The sequence below is a fragment of the Leptonychotes weddellii genome, chromosome 7, assembly GCF_054177405.1.
Source record: "Leptonychotes weddellii isolate Sample4059 chromosome 7, ASM5417740v2, whole genome shotgun sequence".
Taxonomy (NCBI): Eukaryota; Metazoa; Chordata; class Mammalia; order Carnivora; family Phocidae; genus Leptonychotes; species Leptonychotes weddellii.
Window position 1 is genome coordinate 25977346 of NC_138375.1, and position 14713 is coordinate 25992058.

At 38.9% G+C, this 14713-nt stretch overlaps 1 protein-coding gene across 10 annotated transcripts in view; it reads right to left on the bottom strand.

Annotated features, from left to right (window-relative positions):
- Positions 1 to 14713, bottom strand: part of RANBP3L (RAN binding protein 3 like) — a 275898-nt gene that overhangs the window by 41693 nt on the left and 219492 nt on the right. Inside the window, exons 1-2 of one of the 10 annotated variants that reach the window (XM_081826025.1) lie at positions 2383 to 3014; positions 1948 to 2151 (exon numbers count right to left, since the gene is read on the bottom strand). The exons of 6 other annotated variants lie outside the window; for them this stretch is intronic. In XM_081826025.1, the coding sequence (XP_081682151.1) occupies positions 1948 to 2038 (91 nt within the window). In that variant the 5' untranslated portion in view covers positions 2039 to 2151; positions 2383 to 3014. Of the gene's footprint in view, positions 1 to 1947; positions 3020 to 14713 lie in introns of those variants that run through there. 3 more of the 10 variants (XM_081826024.1, XM_081826029.1, XM_081826023.1) reach the window with 3 other exon arrangements.

Sequence of the window (14713 nt, forward strand, 5' to 3'; positions counted from 1 at the left end):
TCATCATAATGATTTTTCCAGTGTCCTCTGGATATGGCCAATAAGAGGAGAGAATATTAAGACAGCCTGCTTTCAGTGAAAACAACAGTGAGATAGTATTTCCACTTACAAAATTGGGAAAAGCTTTTAAAAATATTACCCAGTATTACTGAGAATATACCCCTAAACTTCTAATTGGAGGACCAATTGGCAAAAAAAACAAAAAAGCCAAAAAACCCACAAAATCTTAAAAACATACATATCCTTTGGCTTCACAGTTCTACCACTAAGAATGTATCCAAGAAAATAATCTTATCTCTGCAATGATTTATGTGAAACACAGTGTTGTTTGTATTGGTGAAAAAATAGAAATAAAGTGTCTCATCATAGAGAACTGTCTAAGGAATTTTGCTACCTACATTTAAAGGAATAGTATACAACTGTTAAAAATAAGGTTGTAGAAGAATTTATGACATGGAAATCTGTTCATAATCAATTATTAAATTAAAAAGCAGTTTACAAAACAACTATATATAAAATAACTCTATTTGTATATGTATTTATTTGTAATGTATATGAATATACATTAAAATGTTAATAGCAACTATCTTTGGCTGATGATTTTTACCATCTCCTTAATTCTCCCCCTGGCAAATTTTGTATAATAAATATTATACTAGCAATAGAGGGGGGAGGTCACTTTAAGCATTTAAAACAAAATGAAAAGCCAACAAAAACCTATGATGAATTAGAGTTTACTAACAGAAGGGTAAAAATTTTACAGTGCTATGATTGAACCCTGGCACAGTCCGGGACTTGACATGCTAAGGCAGTTAGTTTAAAATAATTTAGAGAAGCCCTGATGATACAGAATGGTCTCACAAGTTTTTGCTGTTTCCATTTCTTATAAAGTATTTTCTACCCACACTGTGCCAAGGCTTGTACAGCATGAAGTCCAGAATAATGCAGGGAGGTGGCCTGACACTGTCTTGCAAATGTCAGCACACAGATCCACCTTGGCAATGGGAGGTTTCAGCGCATGAGCCAATACTTTCCAGGCCACTAAAATCTAAAACTGTGTCTATGGAAAAGTAAATAAAGAGCTGGTAGCCTAGATCCATACACAGACAGATCCATCAGTGGTTATTGAGGGCAAGTTAGAAATGTCTGGGACCAATCCTTAGCCTCTGGGGAGTGACGATGTCATCTGTGACAGAACCCTGCCTTTTTCTCAAGTGTCCTTTGCTGTCCATGACAGAATGGATTGGAGGAATCATCTGGTCTATTCATGTCCACCCTCTGCCACTACTCGATGCAGCTGGGTAGTGGATTTGAAATTTTAAAAAGACTGATGGTGAAAATGGGGCTGCCAGATAGATAGTTGAGTCTGAATGAGGACCCAGCATGTGAAATGTGACACTTTTCCCTGTCTGTCTCCAGCTCTTCCTACATCCTAACAGGAAGAGTCAAAAATATATTTATTTTTCCCACAAATGAATGAGTCAGAGACCTGGGCAAAAATGAGGTTTAAACTTGAAATCCCAAAGCGAGCCATCAGTGACAGGACAGGGAAGATAGTTCCAGGCTCACTTAAAGCTACTCTCAGCAGATTCCCCTAGTAGCTGATGCCGCCTTGCCTGGATGGACGTTTTGAATTACACAAGTCTAGCATACTCTAGAAAAATGACAGTGACCTGAAGTTTAAGCCCATAAGCTGCAGAATGACAAGTCCAAGAAATATGCCTTCTTGATAGTCTCCCATAGTCCTTTAAAAACCAATAGTGAATCCAAGCGAACTCACCCTTATGCATCACTAGTATATCTATTCTCAGAGTTAAAAAAATCAAAGATCATAAAGCATTTCACAACCAGAGATTCCCCAGGTACTTCCCCAGCTTACCATTCTTCCTGGAATGCGAATGGCTGGGAGATCACCGAACACACAGCCCATTAGCCTGGCTGACTCACCTTGCTGTCGCTGGTCTTCTGGAAGCTTCAGTTTACAGGCGTACAAACTGTTAAACAGGTGGCTTCTGCCTTTTCTTTGTATGGTAGACATGGTGGTGGCAATATGGCTGTGACTCCAGTCTCACTAAGGCATTTCCTTCCCTTGGTCAGTCACCTAAAATGGTCCTCACCAGACACCCAGAGCCACAGAGGTACATGCAGATCCTGTCCATGAGTGTAAAACATTTACCTCTCTAATAAACTTCCAAGCGCTTCCAAGTCATGATTCTTGAAATAAATATTTACCAGCATAACCTCCCCTACAAATAAAGATGCCAATTCGTTTGGATAAAAGCACAACTTAATTCTTCTTTCATTTCAAAGCACTTTGAAGCTTCCCGCCCCCCTCCTCCCCCAGTGTAAAATGCTACAAAATAACTATCTCTAACCAATTACCGTTTTGGCAATTTTTGACTCATCTGCTGACATGAAACCTAATGCCTCTGGTATTTAGAGAGGACTGCTAGAGTAATAGACACAAAATTTAAAAAGTGCTGCTGAGTTAAATCAAGTGATTTCTAAGCCTGGTCTGAGTTACCCTCCGTGACAGCTGAAAGTGAACAGTTCTTAAGGGAAGCTGAAGGAGGAGGAGCCGAGTGAGCTAGGCTGATTAGCATAAAGAGGCAGGCAAGAAATGGCATTGGAGTTGCTTTGAATAATAGTGACCAAAGCAGGGATTCTAAAAAGATGCCCTGATGTTACAGTAATCACATATCTAACTTCTGCTACTTTGTAATTAAAACAAAAGCTCAGAGCAGGGGTTTATACTGCATGGATATTCATTTGCACATGCAACATCTAAAGGATATCATCGGAACGGGTAATGAGCTCATGGAAATATACTGCTGGAACTTTCAGTTTCTGTAAACACCTCTGAGTCTTCAGAAGGGAGCAGTTCTAGGGCAGCCTGCCTGCCAACGCAACTATTTGGAGTTCTGGAAGACAAATAAACACATAAAACATTATCTTCCCAGAAATCTACCTCTGTTTCCCCTTAGACTCTCTATTTCCACTTCTAGGTCATAAAACAAAGCTTTTTCCAGGGTTTTCCTGTGCTGAAATAGCATATTTCATTGAAATATTCATTGAAATAATAGAATATTTAATTATTGTTTAAAAAACAAACCCTGAACACCTTTCATTTAACTGGGAACCCTGCTACCTCTGAAGTTGTAATGAATGCTAGTAGATCCTGCCCTTTAAGATTCACAGCTCTGTAGATTCTGAATGGAGGTGGTGGGCTGGGACAAAGGAGAAAGGCAGAGTATTCAGCCTCAAAGTCTGGGTGCTGCAGCTTCCTGGGCATATTGGAAATTGGTGCTAAACCTGACACCTTAACTAGGTTACCCCCTAGCCAGATCTGGGTGCATCCTCCTTCTACTTTGACACAGTTAACAACAATTTCCCAAGCATACTCTGAGTTATGAAAACTCTTATGATCTGTGTGATTGCTCTTTCACAATTACTATTATTTATTAAACTGTTTTCATCATTTTAATAGTTTACCTATTGCAGTTTTAGGTCTCTCACAGTGCAACAGGTTATAGAAGTATGTAGCTGCTTGGAAAGAGATTGCTGTTACTAGAGAACCATAGTTTCTGCTTTAATGGTTGGCATTTATCTCCTACAGTCATGGTGGAGGCTGGTGAAGGCATAAAGCTATTGATATTCTATCAAGTTGTGGACCCCACTAATAAGCCTATTATTATATAGGTAAGTCAAATAACCCACAAAATTGTAAGCCAGCCCTTGAGAGAAATGGATTCTTAAAAAAAAAAGTTTTATAGTGAGAAATTTAAAACATATATGTGAGTAGGTAGAAAGAATAGCATAATAAGTCCTGTGCACCATCACTTGGATTCAATCATCAGCTCATGGTCAATCTTATTTCAAATCTGTCTCATCACAGCTACTCCTGCCCCCTACCCCACCACTGGATTTGAAGCTTCCCAGAGATTGTTGCATTCGTAAATATTACAATAAGTATTTCTAAAATGCAAGGACTTTGAAAAATAGAGCCATAATGAAATTGTCAGCCTTTTAATATTTAAACACAATTCCTTAATGTAATGGAATATTCAGGTGGTGTTCTTATTTTCCTGATGTCCCATAATTTAAAAACAAATTTACATTTTGTTCAAATTGGGACCCCAATGTCCACACACTGTCTTTAGTTGATATGTGTCATAAGTATTTTTCATTCTGTAGGTTTCTCTCTGAGAGAAAGTGTTGCTTGGAGATTAATATCTACATTTACCCTGATTTATGTCTGATTTTTCAAGGAAGCCCCTAGGTGCCTCCATTTTCCTTATGCATGGATATAAAGCTGAGGAAAAGAAGGGAAGAGGAATAGTCAACTAACCACAGAGGCTAAAACAGACAGCTTTCTAGCCCTGGCACTCCATTAGTGTACTGTGTAACCTTGAACCAAGTACTTAACATCCCTGAGTTTGTGTCTTCATTTGTCAAATGAAACAAACTTCTAGTAAGCAATGCAAGAAATTATTCAACACTCATTCTGTGAATATAAAGACCTGAGAAAGGAGAAAGAAATAGATTTAAACCTAAAAATATGAGTAGGATTTGGGAGTGCATTTGAAAATCTAAGCCCTCGATTTTTAAACCTGGTGAGTAACTACTCTGGGAATGTCATAAAGATAGATTCCTGGGCCCCAACTGCAGAGTCGGAGGTATGGGGTGGTGTCTGAAATTAGATAGATAGATAGATAGATAGATAGATAGATAGATAGATAGATAGATAGAGATAGAGATTTATAATGGACACATAGCATGGTGTAATTTTAAGGTATAGGACATGGTGATTTGATACATTTATATTTTGAAAGATGATTACCACTATAACATTAGCTACCACCTCCATCCTGTCACATAATTACTTTTTTTTTTTTTTGTGGTGGGAATGTTTAAGATTCATTCTTTTGGTAACATTCAAGTATATGATACAGTAGTATTAGCTATAATCACAATCCTGTACGTTAGCTCCCCAAACTTGTTAATCTTGTAACTGTAAATGTTTACTCTTTGACCAATGTACTTCCCATTTTCCCCACCCCCAATCCCTGGTAACCACCACTCTATTCTGTTTCCCTGAGTTTGACTTTTTTAGATGGAATATTTTAAAAGTCCTTTTATCAAGGTAAATAAGCCTAATCTCCTTAAATAGATCTGGTTTACTCCATTATTTCATTCATTATATCTTTCCTGAGGGCTGATGAAACCAAACAAGAGGACTAGTGACAAACAAGGGACTAGTGACAAACAAGGGACTAGTGACAATACCAGGGGAGACTTGTCACCTGGTTCCTCTGTGTCCCACAGTTGTGCATCGAGTCAGCACTGGGCAGTGACCCTGTGATTGATTGAGTTAAGGAGATTCCTGGGCTCCTACATTGCATGTTGGGTCACATGCCTGCTCTGGGAGGAGTCTCTGTTTTGACTCACCAATTTCCACTGGAAATAAGCCAATATAGCGGAAAGCAGTGTTGTTACAGGAATATATAAAATAACACCAGCTGTATCAGCCATAGTAAGAATCTGCTATAGTAAGCCATAGTCTTATTTTTCAGAAACATTACCAAGTTAGTAGTTCATAATGGGCATAATATACTTTGCCTTTTGATTGTAAATAAAAGCAAGGAGTCAGCCTATAGAAAGTGAAGTCTGGTTGAGTCAAAAAAGAGGTGAATAATTTGGCATTTTTCACTTGCAATTTGATTAAAAATGAAGTAGAATTTCTATGAAATTCAAGCTTTGTCCCTTGTTGACTCTCTGTGATGTCAAAGAGATGCAACTATTGAATGCAAGCTGGTACAGCCAGTCTGGAAAACGGTATGGAGGTTCCAAAAGATGTTAAAAATAGAGCTACCCTACGACCCAGCGATTGCACTGCTGGTATTTACCCCAGAGATACAGATGTAGTGAAAAGAAGGGGCACATGCATCCCAATGTTCATAGCAGCAATGTCCACAATAGCCAAACTGTGGAAGGAGCCAAAATGTCTTTCAACAGATGAGTGGTTAAAGAAGATGTGGTTCATATCTACAATGGAATATTACTCAGCCATCAGAAAGGATGAATACCTACCATTTACACTGACATGGATGGAACTGGAGGGGATTATGTTAAGTGAAATAAGTCAATCAGAGAAAGACAATTATCATATGGTTTCACTCATATGTGGAATATAAGGAATAGTACAGAGATTCATAGGGGAGGGGAGGGAAAACTGAAGGAGAAATCAGAGAGGGAGAAAACCCATGAGAGACTCTTGACTCTGGGAAACAAACTGAGGGTTGCGGAAAGGGAGGTGGATGGGGGGATGGGGTAACTGGGTAATGGGCATTAAGGAGGGCACGTGATGTGATGAGCACCAGGTGTTATACGCAACTAATGAATCATTGAACATTACATCAAAAACTAATGATGTACTCTATGTTGGCTAATTGAATTTAAATGAAAAAAAAAACACCACTATTTTTGTTGGTCTGGATTCTTCCTTCTTTCCCATATTCTCTTTGCTTAACCTGTGTCTTTGTACTCTCAGGGGGTAGAGTGGAATGGCATGTCACAGGTAAATAATCTTATCAACTAGTGCGTTTGGGGTAGATACCAGAAAAATTGATATTTTATGATGAGAATTTATAGCTCAGAAAGCACAGTACTTGGTTGAATAATATAAATGGTCCTAAGTTTATAAGTTTTTGTCTTTCAGCTGAACCACGTTTAAAAAGTAGAAACACATGCATTGTACATTAGTATGCAAGTGAGTTACTTGTTTAATTAATAACCTGCCTTGTTTCAAAAGTATTTATGATATTTAGTGTAAAAGTATATCTACTCTTTGAAAGTCTTCAGACTGCTTTGAATGACAAGTATAATATAAATAAAAAGCAGTAGTACTGCATTTATCACTCTTATCCTCAAAGAATAGGATAAAAGATCCTCAAAAGAATGCAAACATGAAAACCATGAGCCCTTGGTCAGAGCCTCACTATGACCTCCAAAGCACTGCAGGATTATTACATGGTCATTTTAGTTCAAGACTGATGAACCAATGTTCAGACTTTAGATTCTCTATTGATTTTAAATAACAGATTTTCTGCTCCTTTATATTGTCACATGGTAGATTTTTTTTTTTTCTAAATCACTCTTCCTTCCACCAAAGACATGGTGGAGGAGAATGTTGAGTTTCAAGATTTCACAATGGCTTATGCAACGTGTATATCATAAAACACCAGCAAAGCAGGCTTTTGTGGCTGTCTAGAGTTGTTGTTACTCTAAGTCACTGTATGTTTTTAGCTCAAAGAATTTCTCAGGTAGCACAGTTGGCTGGATTCAGATAATTGCTATTTGTCAAAACATAGAAGAGGCAAATGGTTGTATTAGAGATCATTCTGCTTGAACACTTGTTCCTCTCCATGAATTCAGGAGGCTACATTGGTGTAGCCCCAAACTGCTTACTTATTAAAAGTGCTCACTATTCTGAAATTGCTACCATTGATCTTTTTAATCCATTGAACACCAACATTTGGGTCTCGGTTATCAGAAATATTGCCTCACTCCATAAACATTGCTTTGGCATTTGAAACAAAATTACTTTTGGCCCTTTCACAGATGAATCTCAGATTTGGCTGCCACAGGGCTCCCTCTGGAGGTCAGCAGAATCCAAGGTCAGTTAGTAGAATAGCTTTGGCCTCAGCGCAAAATAAACCCCTGTCTTTTCATCTAGCGCCTACAGAATGGGGTGTTGTATTTGTGAGCTCAGGAAATGATTATCTGTGTCTGAGGTTGTAGGAAAGTTACCTGATTATTCTCCTATGGGTGAAATTTGATTGTTGCTGTGCGCTGGTATTTAATCTCTGTAGCTTTACATTTTTTCTAGTTTTATCGAAGCCTTTCAGCCAGAGTGAAAACAAGACAAAATAAAACCAAAGGGCAGAAAAATGCAGAGTTTTATTTTGTTTGTTTTAAGTGGCAAGGAAACCCAGAGTATGGTGGTTCTGGTTCCATAATGTCCACCATCTGGGTAGGATCAAATGAACCTACAGAGTCTGAATTTCACCAAAAGTGTTTGAAGTACACGGGCATGGGGTCAATGGGTTTGCAGCAGAACTGAACTCTTTGAAGGTAAACATTCATTAGCTGGGATCATTTCCAAAATAAAGCAAATTAACTTGCATCAGACCAAACTTTTGTTACTTGATAGGAATTTACACTCACAGGAATAAAATAATAACCAAACTATGTATCTCCCTCCCTACCTTCCTCATACCTTCTTTCCTTCATTAGTTAGCATGTTGGTTCCTTCCTTCCTTTCTTCTTTTTCACTCTTTTTTTTCTATTTCCTCTTTCACTCATTTTTTATGTTAATTAAGTGGCATAAAATATAATTTTGATATATTGAAGATGGAATTATATGTCTGGAATTTGCTTCAAAATAATTTGAATGAGGAAGATATGGAAGGTATAGATGACATAAGATATGCCATAAATTCCACTGTATTTTAACCAGTGATTGTAGGGGAGGGGTGCCTGGAGAAAACAGTCACTTCCCTGTTTTGGAACAAAACTAAAACTTGAAGAAATGTATTTTTTGTTCAGTAAAAATGGGAGAGAATCCCAATGTCCCTAGCCACAAGGGACCGGTTCCACTGAGAAGTGAACAGTGGTGACTCAAATTTTTGAAAACATTTGGGGATAGGAAAAATTGGCCTTCTGTTAATTGGCAAGTGTTCGAGTGGGACTCTGTTTTTGTTGGGATGTGTTATGTTGTATGTACACATATATGCAGCAGAATCTCTGCTGAGTTTATAAGGTTCAGAAAAGATGGTTGATAAAATCTTGGGGGGGGTTGTTTTTTAAAAGATTATTTATTTATTTGAGAGAGAGAGAGAAAAAGAGAGCAGGAGGAGCAGGGAGAGAGAATCTGAAGCAGACTCCACACTGAGCATAGAGCCTGATGTGGGGCTCCATCCCACCACTGAAAGATCATGACCTGAGCAAAAACCAAGAGTCAGACACTCAACCAACTGAGCCACTCAGGCACCCCTGATAAAAACTTGCTTTTTGTTAGTTTATCTCAATAAAAGCCCCCTGGAACTCCAAAAAAAAAAAGACTTGCTATAAATGGATAATTATTAAAATTAAGTGATGAATACATTGGACTTATTATTCCTTCATGACTACTCTTATATACATATTTTTAATTTCAGTGATAAAAAATTAAAATATAATTACTTTTAATGAACCTGATTGAAAGGATACAAGAAATGGGCAAAGTGTTTTATTAAGATGTGGAGAGAAACTCTCCAAATTTCTTTTCCTATTTAACTTTTTACTCGATATATTATAAAATATATAGAAAGATAGGAAATTTTAACATTCATAATGTATTTGTGGGGCAGCACATGAATACAATTTATAAACAAACGCACATTGTGGTATACGGGAAAACACCTGCCATTGGCAAGGGGGCATGACCATTGAAGTCAGAGGCCCCTGTGGCAGGGGAAGAAGGCTGGACCTTACATGAAGATGACAAACCCATTTTTAAAGAAAACCAAAGAGTCATTTTACTCATTACTTCTCAACTGTACAGATGTTCCCTTCTATACCATTTTTCTAATTTTACTACTATTTTATTATTTCTATTTAAAATTTCTATTACAAATGTAATTAGGTTGTATCTTAGTTTGGGCTGGTGTAACAAAATACCATGGACTGATGGCTGGTACACAACAGAAATTTATTTCTAACAGTTCTGGAGGCTGGAAGTCCAAGATCAGGGTGCCAGCATGGTTGGGTTCTGTCGAGGATCCTCTTCCAGGCTACAGGCTGCTGACTTCTCACTGTGTCCTCACACAGTGGGAAGAAGGTGAGGGAGCTCTCTGGGGTCCCTTTTATGAGGGTGCTAATCCCATTCAGGAGGGCTCCTTGCCCATGACCTCATCACCTCCTAAAAGCCCCACTTAATACCTTCCCATTTGGAGGTTAAGATTTCAACATATGAATTTGGGGTGGGGGGAAGCCACAAACATTCAGTCCACAACAGGTTGCATTTTCAAGGATGGAAACAAGTTTTTCATCTAAATTCAGCTCCTTGGTGGGGCACTGAAGAAAAAATACCTATGAGCTTTTTATATTCCCACATATATGACTTTAGAGGCCTGTTCACAATAGTCAAGAAATATCAACTAACTTTTTACTGTAGGACTACAACCACTTCTTGCCTCCCAAACCACACACACACACACACACACACACACATCTTATCTCCCTGGCATTCATGACTGGCATGTGAGGATCAGGTGTTATAGTTCAGATATTGATCTTCAACTTCAAATAACAACAGCACCCAGTGAGCTGTAGTGTGGGAGCTCCCTGAACAGTTAAATCAGTACCAGAGCCACTGAATCCACTCCTTTGTTGCCCAGTGAGGACACAGAGTGACAGAGCTTTAAAAGGATGGAAAGGATATATTCATGTATCCATGAAAAGGATAGAAGGGTCAGAATACAGGATCTGGCTCGTTGTCTCAGGGGTCCAGTGGAGTAAATCAAGAAAGGGTAAATCAAGAAAGAATCAGCCTTCTACTTCTGATTCTTTAAAATGTCTTTCAATTAGGTGGAGCTTGAAGCTCTCCCAGGAACTCTGAAGCCTAGATTTAAGTGCTATTGGCACGATTAGATAAAACTTCTGGTATGTTTTCATGGATATCACCAGCTGAGTCAGCAAATATACTTCTTCATTGTCAGCTTTCCTAAATAAACCCGTGGAGATAATCAATCCTAAATAAACATTTAAAGAAGACAATAGAGAAGAGATGATTTAAACTTACTACAGAAAAGACTAATCAAAATAAGAAGTTGAGCACACACTTTAAAATTCATTCAGGGGCGCCTGGGTGGCTCAGTTGGTTAAGCATCTGCCTTTGGCTCAGGCCATGATTCCGGGGTCCTGGGATCAAGCCCTGCTCAGCAGGGAGTCTGCTTCTGCTTCTCCCTCTCTCCCCACCCCCCATTCATTCTCTCTCTCTCTCTTGCTCTCTCTCAAATAGATAAATAAAAATCTTTAAAAAGTGCATTCAGATGATATGAAAAGTTATACAAAGGGATAAATAAAAAATATAGGTGATGTTGATTAGAAAGTTATCTTTATGTGTGTGCTATCATTGGGTAAGAAATTATGAGGACTTACAAGTGGATAAAAAAAGAGGTGGGGGGGATAGTCCAAGATAGCAGAGGAGTAGGAGACCTTAGTTTCATTTGGTCCCAGGAATTCAGCTAGATAGCTATCAAATCACTCTGAACACCTTCGAACTCAACCGGAGATCCAAGAAGAGAATAGCTGCAACTCTACAAATAGAAAAGCAACCACTTTCCGCAAGGTAGGAGGTACAGAGAAGTGAATCCGAGGTGATATATGGGAAGATAAACTGCGGGGGTAGGGAGCCTCCATAAGCCGGCTACTGGAAAGTGATATAGCAGCAGAGCACAAACCAGAACTTTTAGAAGTCTGTTCCTGTGAGGGACGTCTCTGCCTGAAAGGTGCTCACATGGTGAAGTGGGGTGGAATTCTAGGTGGGACAGTGTGGTCTCAGGATCCTCAGGGTCACAGGAAGACCGGGGGTGCTTGAGTGCAGCAGAGTTCCCAGGCATCAGAGCAGGGAAGCTGGCTGCAATCAGTGAGCCCAGTGAGCTCTCAGCTCAGGGTTGCCATAAACTGCAAACCCCTGCACGGTCAGGCGACCGGTCTCTGAGCAGGGGCCCAGGAAGTGGCAGAACCACAGGGAGACACCACCCCCCCCACATCCTTCCCCTGGGAGGAGCAATGTGGGTGCACCCTGCAGGAGTCTGCAGGTTTTGGAGATTCGAAACAGGGTCACATGCCTGAGATAGGAATGCTCGGTCATAGGCTGGGTGAGTATGGAGTGCGGCTGGAGACCAGAGAAACAGGAATGATTGACGGCTTTTCTCTGAGGGCGCACTGAGGAGTAGGGCCCCAGCTTCTGACTCCTCAGGGACCAGAGATTGGGAGGCCACCATTTTCATTCTCATCCTCTAAAGTGGCATGGAAAGCCTTCAGGGAACAAAAGCCACATACAGCAATCCAGAGCAGATTACTTAGCCTGGCCTCCTGGCAAGGGTGGTACAATTCTGCCTGGGACAAAGACATCTGAGAATCAGCACAACAAGCCTTTCCCCCAGAAGTTCAGGAAGAACATCCAGCCAAGACCAAGTTTACTGATCACACAGAACTAGGGGACAATAGTATATAGAATTCATGGTTTTTTTCCCCCACGATTCTTTAGTCTTTCAATTTAAATTTTTTTCTCTTTCCTTTTCAACCAATTTCTTGTTTTGTCAACTCTTTTTAAAAAATCTTTTTTAGGGCGCCTGGGTGGCTCAGTTGGTTAAGCTACTGCCTTCAGCTCAGGTCATGATCCTGGAGTCCCGGGATCGAGTCCCGCATCGGGCTCCCTGCTCAGCAGGGAGTCTGCTTCTCCCTCTGACCCTCCCCCTCTCCTGCTCTCTGTCTCTCATTCTCTCTCTCTCAAATAAATAAATAAAATCTTTAAAAAAAAAATCTTTTTTAATTTTCACTTTTACACTATATTCATCCTTTCATTGTATTTAATTTTATTTTTGTATATACATGTTTTTCTTTCTTTACAATTTTGGCATGTAGTTTGTTCTAACAAACAGACCAAAATACACTCAGGATATAGTCTATTGCTCTGTTCTGTTCACCTGTCTGATTATATTCTCTCTTTTTAAAAATTTTTTTTATTTGTTTGTTTCGGGTCTCTTCTGATTTGTTTAGTGTATATTTCTCTGGGGTCACTGTTGCCATTTTATTATTTGGTTCTCTTGTTCATCTATTTTTCTCTGGAGAGAATGACAAGACAGAAAAACTCACCTCAAAAAAAGAGAACAAGAGGCAGTACTGACTGCCAGGGACCTAGTCAGTATGGATATAAGTAAGATGTTGGAACTAGAGTTCAGAATAATGATTATAAAGATACTAACTGGGCTTGAAAAAAGCATAGATGATACTAGAGAATCCCTATCTGGAGAAATAAAAGAACTAATATCTAATCAAGTAAAAAAAAAAAAGGCTATTAATGAGATGCAATAAAAAGTGGAGGCTCTAACTGCTAGGATAAATCTAGCAATATAGAAGACAAAATGATGAAGAATAAAGAAGCTGAGAAAAAGAGAGATAAACAACTACTGGCTCATGAGGGGAGAATTTGAGAGATAAGTGATCCCATAAAGTGAAACAATATTAGAATGATTGGGATCCCAGGAGAAGAGAAAAGGGGGGACAGAAGGTATATTGGAGCAAATTATAGTGGAGAACTTCCCTAATCTGGCAAAGGAAACAGGCATTCAAGTCCAGCAGGCACAGAGAACCCCCTCAAAATCAATAAAAATAGGTCAACACTTCAACATATAATAGTGAAACTTGCAAATCTCAGAGACAAAGAGAAGATCCTGAAAATCTGGACAAGGGGTCCATAGCCTACAAGGGTAGAAACATTAGACTGGCAGAAGACCTATCCACAGAGACCTGGCAGGCCAGAAAGGACTGGCATGATATATTCAGGGTGAGAAATGAGAAAAATATGCAGCCAAGAATACTATATCCATTCAAAACAGAAGGAGAGATAAAAAGCTTCCAGGACAAACAGAAACTAAAAGAATTTGTGATCACTAAACCAGCCCTGCAAGAAATATTAAAGGGGATCCTTTAAGCGACAAGAAAGCCTAAAAGTAACATAGATCAGAAAGGAATAGAGAAAATACACAGAAACAATGGCTTTACAGGTAATACAATGACACTAAATTCATATCTTTCAATACATACTCTGAATGTAAATGAGCTAAATGCCCCAATCAAAAGACACAGTGTATCAGATTGGATAAAAAAGCAAGATCCATTGATATGCTGTCTGCAAGAGACTCATTTCATACCCAAAGACACCTACAGATTTAAACTGAGGGGGTGGAAAACCATTTATCATGCTAATGGACATCTAAAGAAAGCTGGGATAGCAATCCTTATATCAGACAAATTAGATTTTAAACCAAAAACTGTAATAAAAGATGAGGAAGGACACTATATCATAATTAAAGGGCCTATCCAACAAGCTGATCTAACAATTATAAATATTTATGTCCCTAACATAGGAGCAGCCAATTATATAAACCAATTAATAACAAAATTAAAGAAACCCATCGGTAATAATATAATAATAGTAGGGGACTGTAACACCCCACTCATGGCAATGGACAGATCATCTAAGCAAAAGATCAACAAAGAAAGAAGGGCTTTGAATGACACACCGGACAAGATGGACTTTACAGATATATATAGAGCATTCCATTCTAAAGCAACAGAATACACATTCTTTTTGAATGCATATGGAACATTCTCCAGTATAGATCACATACTGGGTCACAAATCAAGTCTCAACCAGTACCAAAAGATTGGGATCATTCCCTGCATATTTTTGGACCACAATGCTTTGAAACTTGAACTCAGTCACGAGAGGAAAGTCGGAAAGAACTCAAATACATGGAGGCTAAAGAGCATCCTACTAAAGAATGAATGGGTCAACCAGGAAATTAAAGAAGAATCTTAAAAATTCATGGAAAGAAATGAAAATGAAATCACCCTGTTCAAAACCTTTGGTATGCAGCAA